General features: G+C 33.3%; 1 protein-coding gene across 2 annotated transcripts; it reads left to right on the top strand.

Moving 5' to 3' along the window:
• The first annotated feature begins 1,152 nt into the window (after nt 1–1,152).
• Nucleotides 1,153–22,578, top strand: LOC137928785 (uncharacterized). 2 transcript variants are annotated; one of them, XM_068771756.1, is made up of 8 exons: nt 1,153–1,363; nt 10,724–10,951; nt 13,319–13,494; nt 14,181–14,354; nt 17,264–17,390; nt 18,093–18,215; nt 19,466–19,607; nt 21,194–22,578. In XM_068771756.1, exons 1-8 carry the CDS (start codon nt 1,356–1,358, stop codon nt 21,416–21,418), a joined length of 1,203 nt encoding a protein of 400 aa, XP_068627857.1. In that variant the 5' UTR covers nt 1,153–1,355; the 3' UTR covers nt 21,419–22,578. The 2 variants fall into 2 exon arrangements, with proteins under 2 accessions (XP_068627857.1, XP_068627856.1); XM_068771755.1 differs by having other exon boundaries at nt 19,463–19,607.
• The last annotated feature ends 3,081 nt before the right edge of the window (nt 22,579–25,659 follow it).

The following is a 25,659-nucleotide window of genomic DNA, read 5'->3' as shown; positions in this document are numbered from 1 at the left end:
TTTTTGAAAACCCTCCTACCAGTGACGACTCGGTCGGCTGTCAATAAACAGTTTCTTCTTGCAACAGCTTTATATATTGTAGAATAAAGTGTAAGAGCTCGGCATAATTTATCAGTTTTAGATACTGGCAAACCATGCCTGGCATGAAAAAGACTGTTGCTGATCGGGCTTTTTGTTTAGATGCCTCAGGGTTTACGTTTTTCTAGAGAGTGTAGTTATGGGCACACCACACGCTGTAGCATATTTTTTCAGTATAACACTTGTGTCGATAACTTGGAAAGCGCTAACTAAATCATCTATATGTAGAATGTTTTAAACCTTTTTACACATATTGACTAAGACAAAAACCATTTTTGGTAGTTTTTCTCATATACACGTAATGCAATTTCTTATCTGAAATAGAAAACTTGACTGGAATAATATAAAATAATATTTTTATCGATTTTAGAAATTTTAGTGGTTAGTTTTTAATTATGGCGGAGTTTGTAAATCTAAGTACTTACCTAAATACAAATTAATAATAACATCTATTTTTCGTGAATTGCATTTTTTTTATAAATAGTTAACAATTATTAACACCGAATTAAATAAATACTGCTTACGGATCACTATTTCATTAATTTAGAACCATGTAATTTGTTCAATAAAAATAAAATATTTAAGATGTTTTTGTACCAACATACAGATACAGCTAAATTAAAAATAAAGAGGTCCTCGTCTAACTAAAATTTGTTATCTACAAGTAGACAATAAATTGAAAATTTTTATTACTTATTAACTACTATCACTAATCACATATATAATACTAGACGATGATGATATAATTTATTTTTTTCATGTTTCATTAACCAGGACTATGTTTCAAAACATGGCCTTATCTTATTTATAAGTTGAACAAACTTTTACCGTCACTGTAAATAAAAAAATTAAGAATTCTTTAGCATTTTCAATAGCATAATTTTCAATTCCCCGATTATTTTTATATCTTCCAACAAATACAGAGCTAATGTGATTATTCGTAGCTCTTAAATTCTCTGTAGTAAGCTTTGTTGTCATTCTTACTCTTTCTAACCTATGCTAATAAACAAGCACAACAAACTGAATACATGTTGTGACTTGTCCGTAAAAATCAAACAGGCTGTATAAGGTACACAACCTGTTTGATGTTTTTCAAAATTCAATTTTGACGATAAAGTTAGATTACATATGTCATTTAGTGAGTTGAGTTCACAGTGTTTGCATGTGCCTTCTGAAATATTTCTTTCCGTGTTTTTAGTGTTAACTAATATTTTCAAGCAGTTGTGTTAAAACAGTTGGCGATAATTGTTGTTTCTTCTGGATAATTAAATACGAATATGACACAGTAAGTACTTTTTATAGACTAATTTAAGAAATTAAAAAAATAATTGTTTTTAAATCAAATGGCAAAATCTGTACTCTGATTATTTATAAATCATTTTGCAGTTTTAGCAGATATTTTTATTAAATAAAACAAGTTTGGGCATGTCTCTGCGTAAAGTTCTTTGATTAATATTAAGAATTTAATAAAATTTTTGCCTTCAATTAATTTTATGTTAATTTATTTTTCTCGCAGAATAAACAACCGCTTACATTTATAATTAAGTAATTACAATTTTGAGAACTTGAAAGAAATTGATTATTTATTTATGTTCAAACTTGTCAGTGGATACTTTTTTTTAATATTGAGCGACCATTTTATAATAGTTTCTTTTATCTATTTATATTTTCTATTGAATTCGATGCAATTACTTCAAAAGATTAAAATATATCAGCCAATTCTTGTGCAGATTTACAGAAAATGTGACTTATTATTAATAGAAGATTCTGTTCAATTTCTCTGACAGTCTAAAAGGGTTTAACTATAGTGAATTTTTTATACTGGAGGTACCTCACTTGCCAATTTAAGGATTAAAGAAGAAAACTGGAAAATTGAGGTTTTAATGTAAAAAGGTAAATTCTTATCAAGATCCATCGACCTTAAATTTATACTATATGTAACAAACGATATAATCCAAACTAGTTATTTGAAATTTATAATTCGGCCCTTTTTATAAAATACATTGGCAATGTATAATAAATATTGCGTCATTATCGTGGACCAATGTTCCCTCTCGTCTCATTTCTGCGCGAGCGCTTTAGAGAAATATGTGCGGGGTTGTTCGGGGTCGGTCGACTATAGATGTTCGTAACAACTCGTGCTAGGCACAAAAGCATGACTCACCGTATTCCCTCGTCTAAAAAAAAGGCATCGAGATCAGAATGGTGTATTTTCATTCGATCATTTATATGCCTACCTCCTTATTACTTGTATTTTGTCCTTAATACTTATTACTTCTTTATGACCTTTATTAATAATATTCCGTTATATTTAAGTGTTTCTATACATATTTATATACATAAATAGAAGTACTTATACGTATTGTGTAATTGTGTTATAAGGTCAAACGTAATGAACGTCCCCGCACCCCCACGCGGGTAAAATCACTTAAAAACATTAACGGTTAAAAAATCCTACCCAATTTTCAAGAGAAATTTCAGAGATATGGCGATGAGTCAGTACATAAGTTGAATTTTCATATATGTATATATATATTATTATAATTAAGTAGATTATTTGTATATAAAAACTATTTGTGTAATGTCTTCATCATCGATTTATGTAGCGGTATGTGATATGACTGCGAATTGCGCTTTTGTGTTTAATATTTATTGTATTGTTTGTATTTTTTTATGAGATTGTGCTGCAAAAGTCTCACCCCATCAAAACTTCGGGCTTCGATGAAATAACCAACAACATGATCAAACTTTTACTGCCCCCTATCATACAAATATCGATTTATATCTTTAACAATGTAAGAACGCGGATGTCATAGAGTTTTAAAACAGTCCAAGCCCACAGAAAATATAAGAAAGATTCGTTCTAGACCGCATTGGGACGTTTATGAAGCCTGAGAAATCCATATTCTGGAACAGTTTGTTATTTTCGCCGAAACACATCTGTACGGAATGTTTTTACTGCATTATGAAGGATATTCTTCATTATCCTTGACGTGGTTAAAGCAGTGTAGTATAACGATCTGGTATAGGAGGTATACGACATGTATGCACAGCATGAGACTTTCTGAGGAATCGAATGTCTCCTCGCGTACCAACAGAATCTGCAAGTGCCACTTGAGCAGCAATTCAAGTCCCTTTTGTCCCGGGCGTCCTTGGATCGTGATTCTGGACCCTTTGTGACAGCCTAAGCCGAGGTTCCTTTTCGGTGGCTCTTGCACCGCCAGGTCGCTTTATGCCGTCCAAGCGATGAAAGTTTAGGTTGATCTTCCGATCCGATAATTAAGATATATATCCCTGATCTGAAGCTCCCGAGACAGCCCCCAATAACCTAACCTAATTTTAATAGCAGCTTTGCTATTAAAATTTTGCGGTTAAAGCTAAGCACCATCTTCGTCCTGTTATCCTTAATCCGCCGGATCTGTAAATGATTATATTGAAAATTAAATTCAAAATCTTTTTTTAAATAGTCATTTACAGACGATATTGAACTTTGACGATTAGCTTACTAGCTACTATCTGCTCGGAACGCTGATCTGTTGAGAAGAGCCGGTCAGAAACTCAATAGTTATTATTTCCGTTGAAATAAAAAAAACAAGTCTATTTTTATTATGTTTTCTCAAATATGCTGTTACAAATAAAATCGATTTTTAGTCTGTAGTAGTTTATTTGCCATTTTAAGATTTAATAATAAACAAATTGATTAAAATCTTTTGGAGTCTATATATGCTTGACAATCTCAGTGTGACCTTGTAATGTTTACTCATGAAGCACCAGAAGGATTCTAAGATGAGGTTACGTTAAGTATCTAGATTTAATTTGTTTCATATCATCGATAAATAGACAATACTCCCACTGATAATATCCTTAATGATAATTTTGAATGTTCCCAGAAGTAAACTATACATGTGTTTGCATAGTTTTATAAGATTAATATTTCAATAAAGGTATAGAGATGGTACAGGCACGGTACTTTACTTTGGCCTCCCACATTGATATTTGTGTTTCTAATAATAAGCTTCAAGGTTATTGACAATGAGAATACCTAGTTTGCGAATCGATGTTCAATATTAATTTTTAAAATCCTTCGTCATATTCGTTGTGTTATTGTAACTAAACTTGTACTATCTGATACTATAATGAATAATGCGATCACATTCATAAATGCAAAATATCTTAAATATTTCGAAAAATTGTCTTAAAAATATTGTACAGATATTTAAATTTTAATAAATAAAATACATATGTCTTTTGGTTGACCAATGTTTATATGATAGGTGATTATGTGGAACAATAAATCTTAATAATTGGAAATAAGACGTTTTATTGTTTTCACTTTGTATATAAAATTAATTCTATATAATAAACCGATATGACGGCAAAGTCATGGTCGCTGGATGAAGGCAGCGCAAGACCGGTCGTTGTGGGGAACTTTGGGCGGGGCCAATACCTTGCAGTGGGCGTCTATCGGTTGAAGTATTATTATGAGGACCCAATGTAAACATAATTATTTAATTTTCATTAGTTCTACCTAATGTCTACTTTATTTTTAAGCATTTATGTATTATGTGATCAATCTGCTATGGTTAAATGCCGAGATGATAAATCGAGTTTTAAGGATGTATGAACTTTAAGTACTTATCGATTAAAATTAAGTAAATATTACTAGACACAAGATTGTTATATCTTTCTACGTAAACATCTAGATAGTTTCTTAATTATAAAATATTAAACAGTTATCTGTATACGTATAAATATATATATCATGAAAATAACCATTAATAAATATAAATATATTTTTAACGACATGCACTTCGTTTTGAAACTAGGCTTAACAAGTTTACACTTGCAGCGACCACTTTCGGCGTCCCTTTATTCTTTTCCCATCTTAAAAAAATGTAACTAGCAGTCGCAGGTAAACAGGGACAAATCTGTCTGGTTATAATAATGACATGTTCTAACTTGTTTGGGATCGATTCGTGATAGTCAGTTTTCTTGCTTATGGGTTTAAAATTAAAAATGGTGATGTGTTTTTCGGTGCCGGTAAGTAGTAAATATTTCGACTTTTTTAAATTTCATGTTTTACGTAATATAATTATTTCCTAGAATTTTTATTTCAATTTTTGGCTTAGACAATGCGTTAGGTATTTTTAAGTTTTAATTATCAAACAGATTCTTTTTTAGAAACACTTTTACGGTTACTTCAAATGCATTTTTTTTATACACAGGTGATTGGATGTAGATAGAAAAAAAGATTTGTAGTGGTCAATAGATAGCTCATTTTTAAAGCTCGCTATATAAAGTGATATTTTTTCAATAAGAAAGCGACAGGCCAATAGCTTCTGGCAGTACAAAGTCCACAGGGACAGATAGTAAACAATAATTAATTTTAGTATGTAGTAATCAAAAATTTTAAAAACGCTTTTTTATTACTATATGATTATTACGTTGTTGTTTAATATTTCTGCCCTTGGACTTTGGATGCAGTGTACCATGCATTATTTCACAGCAGACAATCTATACGTTCATCCTTTTGAAGCTTTTACGTGTAATACCAGTGATGTAATGGATGCCAGTGGTTGTTTTATATATTAGATGACATATGTAAATGTATATTTACTCCTCTGGAGCATTTAAACCTGTTTCCAATTACCTTTATTCCTATTTAAGTTATTATTTTCTAACTTTGATGCATATAGCCTATTTAAAAGTATTAATTACTTTGAAGGTTCATTATTATTTAATATCCTTGATTTACTGTTTGCTGTCACAACTTCGTAACACACCTGCATAAGCTCATGTTTCTGATTATAAATTTTAAGGTAGGACATGATTTAGCTCAGTGCTATTTATGATTTGAATACGGGTTTTAAAAAATTGTTTGCGATATTAATACCGGTTAATCTTTGAAATAGCTCCACAAATTCTGACGGAATGTATATAGACAGGTAGCTGATCTAATAAGGATTAACTTAGGCTACTTTGATTTTAGAAAATTGTTAAACAAATAACTTATTAAATAAATCTTTTTTGATAAATTCCACACGGACGAAGTCGCGGGCACAGTTGGTTTATAATAATATCTTCCGTATGTATAATAATATACTAATTACCATAAAAACAGAGAACATAATCCTTTTCATTTGAGAAGTAAAAATATGCTTGTAACAAAAATTGTCGTTAAGATAAAGTTGATTCTTCCTTTTTGGGAATATATATACATTTCTATAATAAAATCCCTGAAGCAGATTTCAATTTATCCGTGCAAACATTCAGAGCTTATGTTAAGGCAGAATTGATCAATAGGGCATATATTATTATATTAAACATTATGTAGTAGATTAGTGTTATGCTCATTTTCACGTGAGAATAAGACAAGTAAAATTCGCCTCGAAAAGAGTAATTATCGAGTTTCTTGCCAGGTTCTTCCCGATAGAATTAATATCTCGAATCTGGCGTTCTGTGTATGAAAATATGTGTGAATATTTCTTAATGTTTTGACTTTTCGAAGATGCTCAAAGCTTATTAGAAAGAATAAATAAACATTTATTTCATTGTTACAATTATATGGATACATAATTGTAATTATTGATTTCGTTAGTTTTCGTCAGAAGCGATTGCATCATGTTCGGTTTAAGCCCAGAGACTCGAGTAAAGGACACGTGTGGATTTAGAATAAATTAAAATAGTATCGTGAATAAGCAGATCGACGAGTCGTAAGCGCTACTCTCTCGCGTACAGTTCCGTACTTCGCTCTCTTAGCGTTGTTTTATTTATTTTGCGCACCTATGCTTATGCCTGTATTACTCGTGTTTTACTTTTGTTAAATGAGCTATTTTATCCTCTTGCTGATTTTTGTTATTTAATGTATCGCGTGCTGTATTTAGATCGAGTAAATACTTAAAAAAAGTAAAGTAACTATGTAATTTTTTATTAATAATATTAGTCTGTTTATTCAGGAAGCATATCGATTATAAAATCAACTCCACATCGTTATTTAAACTTTGTTTAAATTTCTGTTGCTACTGCACAATTTTTTTTCATTTATAATTGGTCATGTCGGTTTTTAAATATCGTAATATACAATGTTGTAATTTTTCAAAAGACTCATCTTTATTTAGAGCGATAATTTTTAATTTTGACAATAGTGTCACAAAGGGTCCCGGTTGAGGCTGTCTGTTGTTGGTTGTCCTTGTCGTTATGCGGTTATGACTCATCTCCCCCTCTCCCCCTCCCAGAACAACATTTGAACTTGAATGCGGCAGCAGTCAACAATCAATTGCGGTCTTTTGGCGAATCATTCATTCAAATGTTTACTATATTGAAACAAATTTATTTTATTGATTGATGTTATTTGATGTAATTATTGAAATTTAAGGAAATATGAATCGAATGTTTTTTTTTATGGTTAAAGCTCGATTATATGCTGGCTTACGTGTATGTCAATAAATAAATTAATTAAAGATATTACAGGTATCAAAAGAGAATGAGAATTACGGCTTCTGAAAGCGAGAGAATTGCATTTGGGCTAAAAAATCATGTCGAGGGGAAATATAAAGTAAAAGCTTTAAATATGTGAATGCATAACTTCATTTAATATATAGTAAACCCTATCTAAAAATTGATGATAACAGAAATATCAACCTTTTATTTTTCTATAAAAATACCCGTTAATAAAAAAATTCATTTAATTAATATTTGCCTGTTCTTGAAACTTTAAACAATCTCGTATTGCTAAATAATTGCTAAATCTGAATAGATTATTTAAAACCTCATAAACGTAAAAAAACTGATATTAAGTGATTTCATTAACTACGACAAATGAAAGTGTATTTCTCTTTTGTACAGCTTTCTAAAAAGGTATAAAATATATATAAATGTTAGCATTACGTCACCGTGTTTGTGAAATCTGTATTGATATATATTATTAACTTAAATTACTTCTGCTTATTATTTAATTAAGCTTTATCCATCGTTTTCAACGAAGCCATATAAAAGAAATAAAAATAAATCAAATCTAAAATCAATACATTTTTGTTTAGTAATTTTTTTTCCTCATAAACTAATTTTTTTAAATTAAAATAAATCTTAAACTTTAATGTCTCATAAAACCATTAATTATTTAATTGGGTGTTCTGTATATTAATTGGCAAAGATATACATTCCCCCGTTTTAAAACTTTTACACCTATAACCAATCATTCATTACAGAAAATAAACGGTATACAATATACTACATTGCTCACTGTATAAGGTTTTCATATTTTTCATAATTAGCTTACTATGACGGGTAGTAAATCAATATCTTTACTCATAATGACCGTGAGACTGCACACAACAAATGGTAAACATCCTTTACATAATATTTTATTAATTATTTAATTATGTTCTCATACAAAACTGATTCGCAATGGTCGCCTAGAAGAGCAACATTATTAGCGATAAGGATGTGTGTATGATGCAATTTAATTTATTTTGTAGTAAATTTTTAATAATAAATAATTTGATACTTATAGTAATATTTTAAATAATTACAAATTAATCATAGATAAAAGGTGATTGCGCGTATGTATTCGTATGTTTCTAATTAAGCGTAATTATATTTCTTCTTTTAATCTACACCGCATAATTACAATAAAGCTTTTATTTATAGTTCATATCAGTTTTATACAGGACAATATTAATGAGATAATGCAACCTGAGTTTGAGATCGGGCTGTTATCGCCGAATTGAATGCGTCATCGTTGGCGACTAAGTAGATGCGTTCGATGTAGGTACAACCGTTTGCTTACGACACTAAATCTTTGAACCTTAATACAATGTTGCTGTGGTCATAAATCTTTACGTAGCTTGTTGCCAGCCGCAAATTTGCAACAATGCATAATTGGTGATGACCATGACGTAAATGATAATAAAATGTTGATTTATATTATTATTTATTAATATATATATATTTTGTTACTATGCGTAATATACATAGTAAAAAAGACACTAACAACCTCGGATCAAATACGCTATCAACCCACTGAATTCTGCGATATTTCTCCAGTTACACATATATAATATGTATATATAGAGGTCAATTAGCAGCATAGTGATTAACAAATTTAAGCTTTGTATTCTTTGTGCCTCAGAATATGAAATGATGCCCGTCTCATTCGTTGTTCGATTTCTTTGTTATTCAAGTAACTGGATGCATTTTTCCATGTTAATTTGACCTTAAGATAGGCGTTACTCATGTATTGCGTAGTTTATTTTATGACGCGTTTCTCTTGGAACCAGTATGTAGTGATTCTATATCGTAACTTTGTCGGGATAGCTTTGAAGGTTACGTATTACGAATATTATATTGTTATTCATTAACTCCATTTAATTAACTGTTTTATGTTAATATCGATGAAGTTTAATTATTTTAAATAAATATTTGTGTTATAGAATTGGACTTAAAATAACACTGCGATTTGATGTTTGAAAATAATTTATTTACAGAGCTGGTTATTTTTAAACGTATTGACATTTAATCTCCTATTAATGTATAATATATAGGCACTTTCACAAACATATCATTTCATATTATTCATCTAGTTACCACCAAAAACAAAATAAAATATCTGAGTACTTTAATTAGTATCTTTCTTTTTCTTCTTCTTTTTAGACAATAGACGCCCACTGCAAGGCATAGGCCTCCCCAAAAGATCGCCACGATGACCGGTCCTGCTTTGCTCGCATCTAGCGACTTCCCGCGACTTTAACTATGTTGTCGGTCCACCTAGCGGGGGGCCCTACCCACGCTGCATCTACTGGCTCATAGACGCATCTCGATAACCTTTCAGCTTCAACAGCCATCGGTCCTACTACACGAGCATACGAGCAATTATTCGTGCTGCATCGGTGATCTTGGTTCTTCTAAAGATCTCCTCATTTCTGATTCGATCTCGCAGCGAAACTCCGATCATACGTCTCTCCGTTGCTCTCTGGGTGACCTTGAGCCTTCTTATGAGGACCGTCGTGAGTGACCACGTATTAGTATCGTTATGAAGGTCAAATATATTTACAAGTTGTAAAATATACACATCTTACGACGCATAGATATATAGTGGTCTAATATACTTTTTATGAATCATTTCTACTGATAAATGCAACATTTGTCATTGAAAATGTGCATTATCAACAGAGAATATCCTGGAAAATTAATTAAGAATATAGGTCGCAAGGTCTACATTAGTACGTAGCGCTCGTTCTCTACGACAGGAAAATTTATCGTTTATCACATTTAATTTTACTGCGCATATTCTAAAGAAATATATATGAAGCCGCTGCCCTACGCTTGCTATGCGTAGCCGGCTCAGTCTTTTGTATTTTCATAAAATCTGTGGTTGGTAATTTTTAACATTCCAAAAAATATCGAGGCAAAGTTTATACTTAAAACGTATATGGTTATTACGAATTTTTATGAAGGCCTACCTCAACTCCCCGGACGCGAATGGAATTTCGTAAAATCCGAATTACTAACTGACCTCTACTTGGCTTTTACTTCAAGTGTATTTTAAGTCTCTAAGCGTCATGATTACCCCAGGGAAACCGTGGTGAACCAGTATTTAGGTGAATATCATATTTATATAAACACAAAGTTTATTTTTATTTTACAGGGCACTAGCGGCGTTGACGGCCGCTTTGTGCCTGTGTTTGGTCAGTAGCGGAGTGTCGCAGTCGACGTCTTGCCAAGTGGAGGACCACTGCCCCGACGGGTTTTATTGCGAGCCCGCGCTGCTGTTTTGCCGCAAGTGTCTGAGCTGTGAGGACCTTCATCGAGAATTCCGTCCTCCACCATCGGCATGCATCAAGTCTGTTGCCGACTGCGGTCCTTGCCAAAACGGGTAAGTTCAAATTAATGCACGGATCATGTGATAAATCGAAATTTCTGTTTCGTTTGATCTTAATTTGGCGTCTACTTTTTGAGCGTAATTCATAGAAAGACTATTACGTTGTTCGTTATTTAAGACACGTATTATTAGTATTTCCATAACCCACTGCAAAATGTTTAAAAGCTTAAATGCACGAAACAAGCCTTGTAGCATACGTGACGTATATGTTACAAGGTTTGTTTTCTATCCTATGTTCTTGCGCTGTATTGGCTACCTGAATACAAAATAAATTATCGTTTTTGAATAACTATTAGACAATCGCATCGACAAAAGTCTTTTGGGATGAGAGATTTCCTTTTCATATCTATGATAAATAGTATATGTGTATGTACAAGGTCTAACGCCACGGGTGGTTCAAACATGGCCCTGGTATAGAAGACTACAATACCTATGTATTTCACACCTTTTCAGCAATTTGATAATTAATGATTTTTTTAAATATCCGATTCCTATTAAAAGAACTTAATGGCATCATGTAACTGTTTGGTTAGGGTAGTTCATGATTTTTTCTCAAACTAAACTACATGGCTTCTTGTATCATCTAACTGCTTTTTTTATTTATATTTTGGAATAAGATCGAAATGACTAATTTTTATTAAGTAAAATTTTAATATTAATTAGGAAAGCTGTGGAAAAGAAATACACACAACATATTTTCCAATCTATCTTAAAACTAATATAGTAAATTAGAAATGTAGTGCAAAAAATTACTACTACAAAGTGGATGCAAAATGCAGTAAGACAGCTAAATGTTCAGGCGTGGGATTCTCAGTCGGATTAGTTAGAAAATAGTATATGAGTACTTTTGCTTTTGACCGATACCTACAAGCTGGTATTATATTTTTGCATTCTAGTCCTAATTTTGTATAGACAAGATGTAAATAAATGTGAGAAGGCGATACAAAAATTAAAAGTAAATCATTAAAGAAGATATCTCAAAGCCGACCTGCGGGTCTAATTGTGGAAAAGAAACCGGCAATAAAGATTTCGATTTTTGGTAACGTCATAAACAACTTGCAGTTGGTCAAATGCTAATAAAAAAATAGAAGTCGTTTAACAGCCAAATTTAAAAAAAAAATTTTTGGGATACCGCAAAAACTGTGTTTTCTTTATTAATTCTTTAAATAATATATTTTCAAAGTGTATTACAATTTGTAACGATTTCTATTTTTCTTGTTCTAAATTTTCCAAAAAAGGTTTGATACGAGTAAGTATCGATATTTTACGACCGATACTGCATCGAGTAAAAATATCGATAAGTGCCAACTTTCGTGGACAGTGATAACTTTAGTGGACGGGCGAGGTAGCGGCGAGTCGCATAGCACGCGCTTCGATCGTTTTCCTTATATGGTCATGTTTTGCAATGAACAGATCGCGTGATCCGTACAGAGTGCCGAGGGGTGAAACGATACTTCTGAAGTATCCATACTTTTATTCTACATTGGACTTGAGTAGCTAAACTGAGTACAGCTGTAAGTAAATAGACGAGCATATGAATAAGAGCAAACGATGTACAACTAAAGAATTAAGAAAAGTTCTATGAACCAATCTATTTAATTACCCTTCTTTAAACATAAAGTGACTATTGTTCACAGATAAGACTCGCAGGTACCCAAATAATTAGTGGAACACAACTTTTGAACTAGGCGATTCGTGTACATTTATTGTTAAAATTTCGTTGTTCTTTCTGGTCCCCTTAATATATCATTAACATGTTGTTTAACATTACAAAGAAGAGTTAAAAAAATTTTCATACTACATAGTACATCACGAAACCACCCGGGTTTATTTTTGTGCTATCAGAGTTGATATTAAATAAAAACAAGGTAATTTAAAAAAGAAGTTAAACCATGGGAATGAGTAAAAAGTTAATCATTAGTTAGATTATTTAAAATTAAGATTTGTACTTGTGTTTCTCGTTGTATGATCCATCTCGCATTTCTGTGAGTAGCCGGTTTTCCGGTCGCGGAAAAAGATAGGAGGCGGTCCGCTCGCCATATTTATTACTCGTACGCGGCGACACTAACTTAATTTGGGTTTTTTTTGACCCGAGTTACTGTGCTAAGTGGCATTTACTAATTCCGCGGGGCAGGGCGCAGAGGGCGCTCAGCTTGCGAGCTCTTTTTAAAGGTAGCGAACCTCGAAGGTCTCTTGGGAGTCTTGGCTTAAGCCACTAGAGCTTTTACTTTCGACGGACGCTCAATGGAGTGACCAGACTCTGCCCTCACAAGGCGACGTCGGCTGGAACTGTTACTCGTCGATAATACCCGTTAAGTTAATTCTTCGCTTGCATTAGGTTGATATTTATATTGTTGGCAGGTTGGTGGAGGATGTCAACTCTGAATGTGTACCACGGAGCGTCGGAGCCGAGAGTGACGGCTTCCCTCTTTACGGATGGGTGCTGATCGCCCTGGCATGCTTTATCATACTGATGATTTTCTGCGTCATCGTGTGGTATGTGCTTAAACATCCGGACACCTTGAAAGTTCTTGCATGTAAGTATTTTTCATGTATAGAATTAATAATTAAATCATTATTTTCACGAAGACTTCACCAATGCAAAAGGATATTTTACAGCATACCTAGATAAATTTCCTCGAGTTCTTAAAGTTCTTACTAACATCCGTTACCAATTTGTTCTCAATTACAACTAAATAGTTTCGATCCATCATAAGACATTTTCTTAAAAAGTTTGATTCCATTATTATAATAAAATACCAATCGTGTGATAAATTATTACTTTTATATAAAGTTTATGATTATAATCCATTTTGTCCACGTGTCTTTATTAATAATGAATTTTGTGTTAAGAGTTGTTTAACTTGTATATCATCATCATCATAAGCCGATAGATAGATGTCCACTGCAAGGCGTAGGCCTCTTCAAAGGATCGCCACGGTGATCGGTCCCGCGCTGCACGCATCCAACGACTTCCCGCGACCTTGATTATGTCGTCGGTCCACCTAATGAAGAACCTACCCACGCCGCGTCTACCGGTTCTTGGTCGTCGGCCCCAACGGCCGTTAAACTTTTCTTATTTTCTTGTTAGTCATATCTTTACATTATTTATTTGCTTTTAGATGATCGGCAGTGCGCTACTTAGTGTTAGAATATTTAACGTGGTTGAATTTAATTTTTCTTGTAATGAACAGGTTATTGATAATAAACGTTGTTACTCCAGCCACCAGCACGTCGATGCAGTCCCGGTGCGAACGTGGCGTGCCGGCTAGCGCGCCGGAGCTGCCGCCGCCCTACAATTCCGTGTACAATGCAGCCCCGCCCTTCTCTCCGCCCCCCACTACGTCCAGCGAGGCGCTGCCCAACCATCACTCCGATTATCAACCCAGTGATGATGGTATGTTTTTTATATCATATTCATTATTTCTCCCGATAGACGCTCACTGCAAGGCATAGGCCTTTCTTAAAAATCGCTACGATGACTGGTTTTACGCTTCTCGTATGCAGTGACATCTCGCAATCTTGACTACATCATCAATCCACCTAGAATTGTTTGGCTTACTTCGTCTCGTGATCACCATTCGAGAACCTTTCGGCCCTAACAGCGTTCGCTTGCACGATATGCTCTACCCGCTTTAGACGTGCAATTCTTCGAGCTACTTCGGTGACCTAAGTTCTTTTGTGGATCTCCCCATTCCTGATTCCATCTCGCAGCGAAACTCCGAGCATAGCCGTAGCCATCTTCCTTGCTTTCAGGGTGACCTTGAGTTTTCTTACGAGGCCCATCATAATCGACCACGTGTTAGAGCAATAAGTAATCATCGGGACAAACTTGTCAAAAACCTTCGTGTACAGTCATTGCGGTATTTTGGACAAGAAAACGTTTCAGAGTTTCGGCGTTTAATTACTTTTATTTCTACATACATTCTTACATTTACGAGGCCTTATAATTACAATCCGCTTCCTTCTTAACCTTATTGCCCTTTTATCACTTTTTAATATTTTTAGTACACATTAGCTAGTTGACAATAGATGGCGTTGTTACTTTTTCTACACACTACAGTATTGTCTTTTGTTTTAAAGTTATACATGACTCATTTTACGCCTGTTTCTTGCTGTACAGTGCAGTGTTGGTAAATAAATATCATCGCCTCAAGTGTTTTACTCGTAATTACTGTATAATTTGTCAATTTGCCAGTATTTTTTCTTTTAATATACATTTTATTTGGTTATAATCAACGAGTTTCGATATTTATTTTCATTAGCTTTGAAACTGTCTCAACATTATAATTTAAGTAAGACTTTGTTGACTTATAAAATTATAATTTGACTTACCACGACTTGCTTTAGCAAACAATTTGAATGTTTCGTACGCAATTTTCAATATTCCATACCATTCCATTTTACATCTCTTATATATTCTCAAATTATGTTCTCTTTTGTCTTTGAAGTGAAAACTATTAGTTACTGTGATGTTACGAATTTTTAATTTAAAGTTTATTTGGAATATTACACTTCAGTAAATGCTGGTCCTAACAAGAGTTTTCTTCAAAATTTTCTCCAGTAAAGTTCTGATTCATCGTTAATGTATAAAGTTTAGTAGAAAATCATTAAAGAACAAATATGTCTAAATTAAGTAAGACGCAATGTGCATTGCTTACCAAGATTCTGAAAAGCGTATTGAAATAGAAATTAGCAAATGTTAGGAAATAGACTTTTGCGAGCAACGGTTATAAAGGGCTGAGGACACATTTACTGACATTGAATCTAGACTTCCCGGGTTAATACACTTTGTTTAGATAGATTTATTTATATCCGATACTGTTCAGGGGACTTAGCAGCAACACATGTTACCATCGGATGAAAATCAACCATTTATTTATATCCGTCATTACCGCGCTTGTGCTCGTTGCGCAGAATCTGCTACTCCGCCTTTTTGTTTGATATGTTTTTAGTTTACCATCAAAATTGTACTTATTTTGTAATTCTCTGTGCAGTGTCAAGTTAATATTCAAGAGAGGACTGTCAAAATAACTTGCCACGTTTTTGTATATAGCATTGCATGTACATAGCAACGGTATTACGCCACTATCTGCAAAATAGCAAATAGCTATATAACAAATAGACACTTATGTCTTATAGTTAAACGTAAATAAAATTTTAAAAAATATGACTCCAATTTTCAAACAAATTGCGAAAGAACTTTCTCACTAAACTGTTATAATAAAATTTCCCACCGATCCATTTACTCACCACGATATATCTGAAACTGTAGAGTTTAGATACTTGAAGTTTGGTTGGAATATATCTTTTACTAAGTAGACGTTGGCTGCAAATGCATTTTATAAAATTCCACACGAAAAAGCTTTGAAGGGCCGTTACGGGGCGGGAATATAACATTGTATATAGCGGAAACTCTTTTGCACATGATGTAACAATAAATTTTATATTAATTCTACGTAATAATGCTACGTAGCTCTACCGTTTATGACCAGGCCATGGTTGTCCCAATAATTTTTGTTATTGAAGATCTGTAGATCTTCACATCATGAAAAATGGGAACAATTCATATGGAAATCGTGTACTAGCAACGCTTGTTTCAATATGACGAGTACAAACTGATACCTGTAGTTATAAATTGCGTTCCGCATTACTACCCCATTATATAAGGATTTAAAAACAGATCAACTATGTCCCCAACTCTTATTAAATAATAGATACTTTCCTTAGAAAAGACAGCAATAAATTTTGTAAAAAAATACTCATGACTTTTTAAAAATTTGGGGACATGTTCCACAACTTTAAAAAAATAGTATAAAATGAAAACTCTTAATGTTTTTACAAAAAACCGCGCAGAAGTAATAATGATCTTTAATTTACTTAAGTATTTAAAAAAAAACAAAAGAATTTTTATAACAAAAAGAAAATTATTCAAAAAATCAATCCATAAGTACACAATAAATAAAAGTACAAATTGAAGTTACGAATAAATTTTGTAATTATTCATCGGTACTTGATAACAAACGAGCACTCTTTATAAGAAATTGCATTGAGAATCATCGTCAGTAGATACATTAGATACGCAGATGTCTAGTACAAATGTTGGGTTTAAAGAACTTTGTATTGTCCCAATTGTATTTTCTTGCTGCATAGATGAGTTTCTGTAAGCACTATCTAAATTAGAATTAAATAAATTATTGTAGGGATTCGTGTTACAACAAAAATTTTGTATAAAGAAATTTAGGTCTACAACATTGCTTTTGATAGCTGAGAATAGCGAACTGACGTGGAAATGTTTCATTGCAGAGCCGTCGTCGCCGTTCCTCAAGCCGCCGCCGGAGCGCGTGTGGACGGCGCGCGAGTCCGCCGGTAGACAGGCGGCTCGCATCTACAACAACCCGGCGTACGTGCGCGGTGCCCAGCCGCCCTCCAGGTAACACTTTTCTGACTTGCTTCTCGGCATTTACCACTACACTTCGACGGCTGCAGCCGGAGCTTTGCCTACATCTCTATACTATCTAGGGCTGACATATTTAATTCCCCGGAAAGGGACAGCTGACAAGCTTTTAAACCTTTTAATACGACAACGTGTCCGTCGAAATGACTCGGCGGGAACGGTAATCGATGTACACTATGTGTTATTTAAGTGAACGGTCCAGATATCTTAGTTAGGATTTTTACTCAAAATGCACTCCTAAAACAGGAAACAGATAGCTTAGTTATGATTTTCATCCGATATGCCACCCTTAAACAATGTAATGTTTGCGCCGGTTAATTTGCGTCTTGACTATTTATATTATTGACCTGACTATTGAGAGACTTTGCAAAGCCGGGTTAACATCTCCTGGGAGTGGATGCGACTAATATTAATTATTTGACCGCGCTAGAATGAAATGGTTGCTTCCTGTGTTAGTTACCTCAATCCTAAGTAATAATTTCACCGCCTACTAGACACTTCACACCAGATTAGTATTGGTTTCCTTGGTATTCTCCTAGATTGTTTCTTTACCATTTTATTAAAACTATCGGTTATAACACAATTAGCATTAAAGTCGCGCTGTTTAAAACAATGCGTTTCTTTTTTATCAATAATGAAATTGTTATAAACATTATCTTAGAACTCAATTTTTTTTAGTTACGACAATAGCGAGCCCCCCAGCCCAACGAACCCCGATGTGATGGTTCAGGAAGAGGAAACAATGGAGAGTACTTGGACGCCTTCGCGGAAGCCCGCCGACCACAACGACAATAACGCAAAGTGAATATTCGCATGTTTACCGTTGAATCGTTTTTGTAAAAGCAAACATCTTTAATACTTTCAACAACTACATCCAACTCTTTGTTTACACGGTAGATGGTTTTCTTACAAAAACGTGCAGAAAATATATCCCACTTCTGATAAATTTCGGAATCCACAACTTTAACACATCGTGCATCATAAAAAACTAAATCTATTCCATTAAAACTTTGCAAAGCATTACACCGATAATGCAAACTGTACTACATAAATATTTTAAACAATTTAAATTATCGTAGAAAAAAAATTTAAACCATGAATACAAAATATTCAAGCAATGAAACAAAAATCAAATTTTCAACTATATATTATTGTATTACTCCAATTGTATTTTGTTCTTGTATAGATACGTTTTCTGTAAGCACTCTCAAAATAAAAATAAAAAATATCCGGGGATTCGTGCTGTTTAAGTGTTTATTCTTATTGGTGAACCGCGTTATTTGAAATACGTGTAATCTGGCTGGACCGTGTGAAAAAAGAGGTGTACTTGGAAGAGTTTTTGTTCTCAATTGCTTCCCCATTGGAAACTATTATGATCTCCAGGTACCTTTCATGGGAAGTTTCAAATTTTATTGACTCCGCGCTCCTTCTGATAGACACGTGTGGTGTGTGGTGTGTGGTGTGATTAATACACGCATGTTCCGCTCGTAATTCGTGCTTGTGTGTTTTATTTTTTATCTTAGTAGGTGGATGCAAAAATTTCTTATTTGAAATTTCCATAGTTTACAATCCGTAAAGGGCAATACCATGAGCAATTGAATCGAACGTGCCCTACGACCAATATCTATTCATTCATTAATTCTTTCATTCGTTCATTCATATCAGCCGATAAACGCCCACTATAAGGTATAGGCCGCTCCTGAAGATCGCCAAAATGATGGCTACTATAACATAATCAACTATTTCATCGATCCACTTAGTAGTGGGCCCCCTTACGCTGCGTTTCCTGGTTTCGTGGTGGTCACTCGAGAACCTTTCGGCGGCCAGTACGAACAACAATCCGCGACAAATGTGTCAAGTGCATGATGTCTTTGATTGTTTTTATTTGTTATGGAGAAACGTTGATTGCTCCCACGTATTTACAGCTTTACGAAGTTTGAACGCATACTGCTTTTATCTTTTTGAAATAACTAAGTTCTAATACTTCTTTTAGAGTCTTTATTCTTGCAATAATAATTTTGTAAAAGTAACATAACAATATTATATAGCAGCAGTCCCTCTACACCCGGAGCGGAGAACAACAATGTAGCGGCCGCGGGGTCCAGCCTCCCCACCCTGCTGGCAGCTGCCAGGGCCACCTCCCTCATCCGTGCGCCTTGCGCAGAACTATCGCCGCACTCGAGCGCTCGTCAGGTGAGACAGTTAACACATTCCTTTATTTTACATAACAGTTAAAAGAAAAATACTAATCGGTGTCGAATTACAAAGTGTCTTAAATAAAACACTATTATTGACTTAATTACCTGTAGTTCCAATTTGATGAAATTTGTCATATTTTTGGTGTAATCTTATTCTTCACAGACATTCTTAATAGAAATGCAGTATTTTGTATGGTGTACCTGTTATATTCTATCATTGTCTGTAAAGAAATAATTAAAAATCAAATTTTAGCATGTAATTTGATAAAAACATTATTTAGACAAAGATGTTTTTGTGCTAAGTATGCCTTTAGTGAAAAATAAGTATAAAACCGGATTGGCCAACTATTGAAAAAATATGTGCAGATAATACAGTTTACAAAATAGTATAACACATAATTACCATAAACATGTAGTGATTGCTATAAGGAAGCAATAAAAAGTAAATTCGGCTGAAAAGATCTTATCTTAAATGAAATTAAACATTTAGGTCGAATTGTCTACCATCACCTGTAATACGACCAATTCTCATGAATCAGAATTTGATGCGTAAAAATGTGTGAAAAATCATTAATCATAATTATTATCTATAATCATAAATATTAATCAAAATTAATCCATATGTACTATCCGGAAGCTTAAATGGCTAAAGTCATTTTCATTTGCTATGGTAGCAGGTCATTGTTGACCAAATTCACCGTCTGAGATTCATCCGAAGCTGTCTCATCTTCTAATTCTGATGGAACATCAGAGAAGATCACAAATGTTTGTGTACTCTAATGTCAAAGGGCACGGGTTTTTAAACACACAGTTGCTACGTCTGTAATTTACTTCTGGTACGCAATATTAATCTTAGTTCTACATTTTTGAAGCCACCAATAATCATACAATAATTTATACATAGTACAAATGTGTTGTCACTGGCACTTGTCTGATAGTTTTCGGATAGCGCAGTAGAGCTACCAGGCAGCAGTGTTAATATATCTGTCGGAATGCTTTTACTTCGGGCGGAGCCAATAGATAACGCCAGTAGTAGATTGCTTCACGCTATGCTTTGACACAGGCTGCCACTTACCTATTATCATTTATCTAAATTAGAAGCTCCCAGACTTTTTTTTTCTTATAGACCAATTTCATAATTTAGCCGATTTCTGTTGACCTTCTGTAGCTTTATTTTCTACCATATTCCCACATTTGACCAAAAATATGGAAAATCACTATGAAGATCAAATGCAAGTTTTTACCAATAAGTGTTGTTAAGCATCTTAAAATATTATTTTCCTTTATTAAAAGTTGCAGTTTCTTCACGATCGAAAGCAAAGAAATTTTCATTTATCCACTTCGACCTGTGGACTCTCATTTTTTTGCTACGCCTACGTAAACCCTGTCAAGTCTATCGTGGACCTATGGGGGTCCATCTGGTCCACTTGAGAAATGAAGGATATAAATAAAGAACAATGTGCTTACCTATATAAATCTGCGGTTCGCGATACACATACCGTTGCAGGATTATTTGTGGCTCACTAATTCTCAATTTCACTTGTTGTGGCGTTATTGTTAGTGTTGGATCTGTTGTTACAGGATCCTAACAATAATGGAAGCCATGGTGAAAGCGAGGCGTCGTTGGAACCCGGTGACAGCGTCTTCTCACCCGTCCACGGCGGTAGCATGTCCGCAGCTGTCCACGGCGCCAGCGCGTCTGGTCACGGAGGCAGTTCATCGGTACCCGTCCACGGCGGTAATGCCGTCATCATCAACGTCGTGCAGACCATCAACGCGGTGCAGCAGCGCGGCGACAACCACTGACACGGACGACGCATCCATTCAGCAATACAACTTGCTCAATTTACTATACGAGATTTTTAAGCATTTATTACCTATGGTACTTAGTTAATTATAGCGTATGTCAATTCTCGATAGATCTCCTAATTATTCGAGACTAACAAAAATAAAGATTTTTGATAAAAAAATTTACATGTCATATAGTGTGCTTTATTCTACATTGTCTTATTTTCATCATCATCAAATCAATCGATAGACGCCCACTCACAAAGTAATGGCCTCCCACAAATCTTGCTGATGACTGGTTGCGATTTTTCAATACAATTACTATTATAAATTTAATATTTAGAACCAAAGTTATAAATTACTGCCATTAAGGGGCCATATTAGTTGTTTGAATAAGCTCATAACAGCGTCGTCTTGAGAGTCTCAAATACTAACACGCGTCTACAAGTGAACTAATTAGTGTTCTAAGAGAAAAGTTGCCATTAATTGTATTAGTATTAAGAAAACGATATTTTGTAATTATTTTTAACAAAATTTATTATAAGGCTCAGTGTTATTGAAGCAGGAAAATGTATTTACAGAGACATATTTAACTCGGGCTGAACCATAAAAATTTTATTTTGCATTTTTAAAATATTAAAATTTTTTGCGTTTAAAAGCTATACAAGTACATTTTAACTCAGTTTTAGATTTTATAGTTGTTTGAATTATTGTAGTAAAGGTTTTTGTTTTCCCGCTGTTGGGTAATAGTAACAACGTCGTGCTATTCCAGTTTGCTTCTAATACTATTTGTAAAGAAACTCATAACTTTGTCTAAATTGATTAATATTTAACATTTGCGTCAAATCAAAACTACATACTTTGTTATTTTTTTATTTAAAATACGATATTTATTTTGGCAATAAGACTGTTAATTATTGTGGTCTTATTATTAGAGCATGCAAATGTAATCTACAGGCGAAAAAACAGCACAAAAAGTCAGTTAAAGCTTATATAATAATAACTAAAGCGCTTAAAATGATTTGGTCAAAAGACCCGCAAAACATAGGGCATATTACAAAGCATAAGAATACAAGAATCGTTGCAGCTTTATGATTGTAAAAGTAAAATTGACAAAAATTTGATAAAAAATTTAAAAATATAAAAAAAATTGAAAATTTTCTATTAGAAAAAAAATACCTCACATTTCGTTCTATCGTTGACCATATGCATTTTTAACGTAAAAATGGGCCAAATCTTTGTTGTTACTTCATTTTACGAATAAAGCGGAAACATTAGCTGTTGTGACTTATCCGGGATTTCCAAAGTATTGCTTCAGAAATTGTGCAAAACGTTATAAAAGTCAAAGTTCTTTGCAATATATTGAATAAATTTTGTATCTGTCAAGTTTAGCGTATTCAAAACCGGACAGATTTTTATTTATTAATATTTGTCCTGAAGGCATGATTTGGACTATGTACTTACTAAAATGTTATTTACTTATAAAATGGTTCTACACATGTGTAACATGATCTATTATGAGTTATTATATAATATTGTATTTATTTACTAATTCAAAGTCTTCCCGTATTAGTTTTGGTTATATTTAGTAATGTTAAAGTTTTCATACCACTCAACGATGTTGCCATCTAGTTGTAGTATTTTGAAACTAGATACTTTAGTGTGAATGTCAACTTATGACGTGCATGTGTAGCTGCCACAAGTTATCGTCCTGTTGCACATTGCTTAAAGTCCTTCGTCTGTCAACAAGACGATTATTTTGCACCGATTGGGACCCGTGGTTTAGCAAGCGGCCAAGAAAATATGAAGGTTCAAGTGGCAGATACATTTGTATACGCACGAAAGCAGTTTTAAATTTATAATATTGTCCTACTAAGTGTAAATGTTTTAGCCTGAATTACCTTACCTTACTGGTTAGTATTATTAGTAGGATGGTATTATGATGAATGAGATTTTATTTTCTCGAAAGATGTTAGTTAATAAGTAAGTCGATTAACTATAAATATAAATGTTTAGTAAACACTGTCATTTAAGAAATTTATTTGCTTCTGGGTTTTGAAGTCATGATATATTTATTTCAGTACAGCTACTTGAGAAACAGTAATTTTCATCAATATTCGTTTTTGTTCAAAAAAACTGAAAATAATCATAACCAAACATTGTTCTTTGATTTCTATGATCTATAAAAAAATATTGGAGAAACATTGCTGATCAAAAATGGAATTTTATTGAATATTTTGTGATAATTGAAAATCTTTTTACAAACAATTTGCTTCTAAATCAAGTGCCTTAATGCAGCTGTTCTGTGATACATGCTTTTATGTATTTTAATACTGTATTTTTCTGTTTTAAAGTATATTAAATTTGATATTGTTTATAATATGAGCATAACCTTCTCCAGAGAAATTACGATTTTCAAGATTTTCTTCCAGTATCATAAATGTATCTACAAATTTCCTGGAAATAAATATTTGTTATTAATTTTTTTATTTTATATATTTTAATTCATTTATCGTATTCACATGGCACGGAGCTGTTGACTACAACAAAGATGTTTTTCACGCTTTTGAGTGTTCGAATTCACATTGTGAATCTAGTGATTAGTGCACTGAATATCATATATAGTAGCATGTAATTTATTGTCAAGTTGTTTATATAGTTTTTTTGCTATCAAGTTTATTCTTCATGTGTACAATGTCGTACACACAGCTTCAGTTGCCCGAGCAGTTATTATTTGGACCACCAGTACAGGTCATATCAATCTCATATTTGGGTTTGAATGATGTAAATGATACAAATCTTTTAGGACATTTCTGCTATGTTTGCTGAAACCTCTTTGACTAAAAATAAAACATTATGTGGCAATTCCGTGCTATATGTTTCTTTACGGCTTACGGCAATGGCCTAGCAAAATTATTATAGCTTTATTATACTGTTAGGCCGGGAAGTCTTCGCAAAAATTATGTTTAAACTTATGAAAGTATTTATCTTTTAGATGAATTTGTCTCCAGCATTTTTGTTTTACTTTCTGCCAAAATAAGTGAATCTAATGAAGAAAATAAGTATTTAATTTTTCCTTAAAAAAAGAATAAATACAACGCATGCTACGAAAAGTTGTAAAACGATATGGATTATTAATAAGCAGAACTTCAAATTTGTTTAAGCTTTTACAGTCCGGGAATTTGGGTGTTAAAGATACCTCTTGATCCGGTCCAGTTAATTATAAAATGGACACCAGTTTTAGTAAAAAATAGATTAAGATCGGCGTGTTAGTGATAACAACATGATTGAAGAATTGAAAATTGCCCGCAAAACAGTTTCAATCCATTTTAAAAGCTCGATATTTGAGTACCATAAGAACTCATTGAAAGAAACCTAAAAGTGTGTACTTATTTGTGACTTTATTTCTTATTTATTGGGACTTGAATAGATCGATAACGGTGAAAAGTTTATCGTGTTGACAAAGCCATGGTCGAATATTGGTCGGACAAAAGACATACTGTGGCAAAAATCGGCTTAACTCGATATAAGGTGCTGAAAAACTAAAAATGATAGAAAAGGTAATTGAAATGATCCTTTCAAAATAATTGAAATAACCAGATTACCAATAAATCTTTTTTTGTCACGGATGGCTGCTGTTTGTCCATGTATAGCTTCATCTGGTTGTGGTAGCAGAGGATTAAGGGCGCTTGGCTAAAGTCTTTTTGTGAGATAAGGTAGAGGGCTCTCCCACAAACCTCGGCTAGAGTAATTGCCTGATGAGTGTCAGCGGAGAAAAGAGAAGGGCGTACACAAAATATTTGAGATCCTTGCCGTTTCTTTATTTCTCCCATGAAATAAATCACTTAGCACTTGCGGCGCACACAATACTAACTAATAAAATAAGATATTTATGGTAATATTCTTCATGATTAAAGTTGATACGATGAAAATCCACTAATGACTAGTTGCAAGTTTAAATCAATTTAGGGTTAAAGCAAAATTTTGATGATTCCGCTATCTAGGATTAAATTTTTATTTTAATCCGATTGTCATTTATGTAATTTTTTTCCAAATTATTTAAATACCTAAAATGAAGCTATTTATGTGAGATTTTTTGTTTTGTAAATTTTTACCTATTAGATATGAGCATTATACCTATATAATCCAGTGTAGTAGAACGTTTAACGAACTAACTTATTGTTTAGTCATCGTCCGGAGAGGAACGACCTGTAACGGCTTACACTAGAAGCTCCATACAATTTCATAATTATATCCGG

The sequence above is a fragment of the Battus philenor genome, unplaced genomic scaffold (genome assembly GCF_028537555.1).
Source record: "Battus philenor isolate CCGP_79_NKW_IND1 unplaced genomic scaffold, ilBatPhil1.0.hap1 SCAF_4, whole genome shotgun sequence".
In the NCBI taxonomy this organism is placed as follows: Eukaryota; Metazoa; Arthropoda; class Insecta; order Lepidoptera; family Papilionidae; genus Battus; species Battus philenor.
This window is presented reverse-complemented; position numbering and strand designations above follow the sequence as displayed.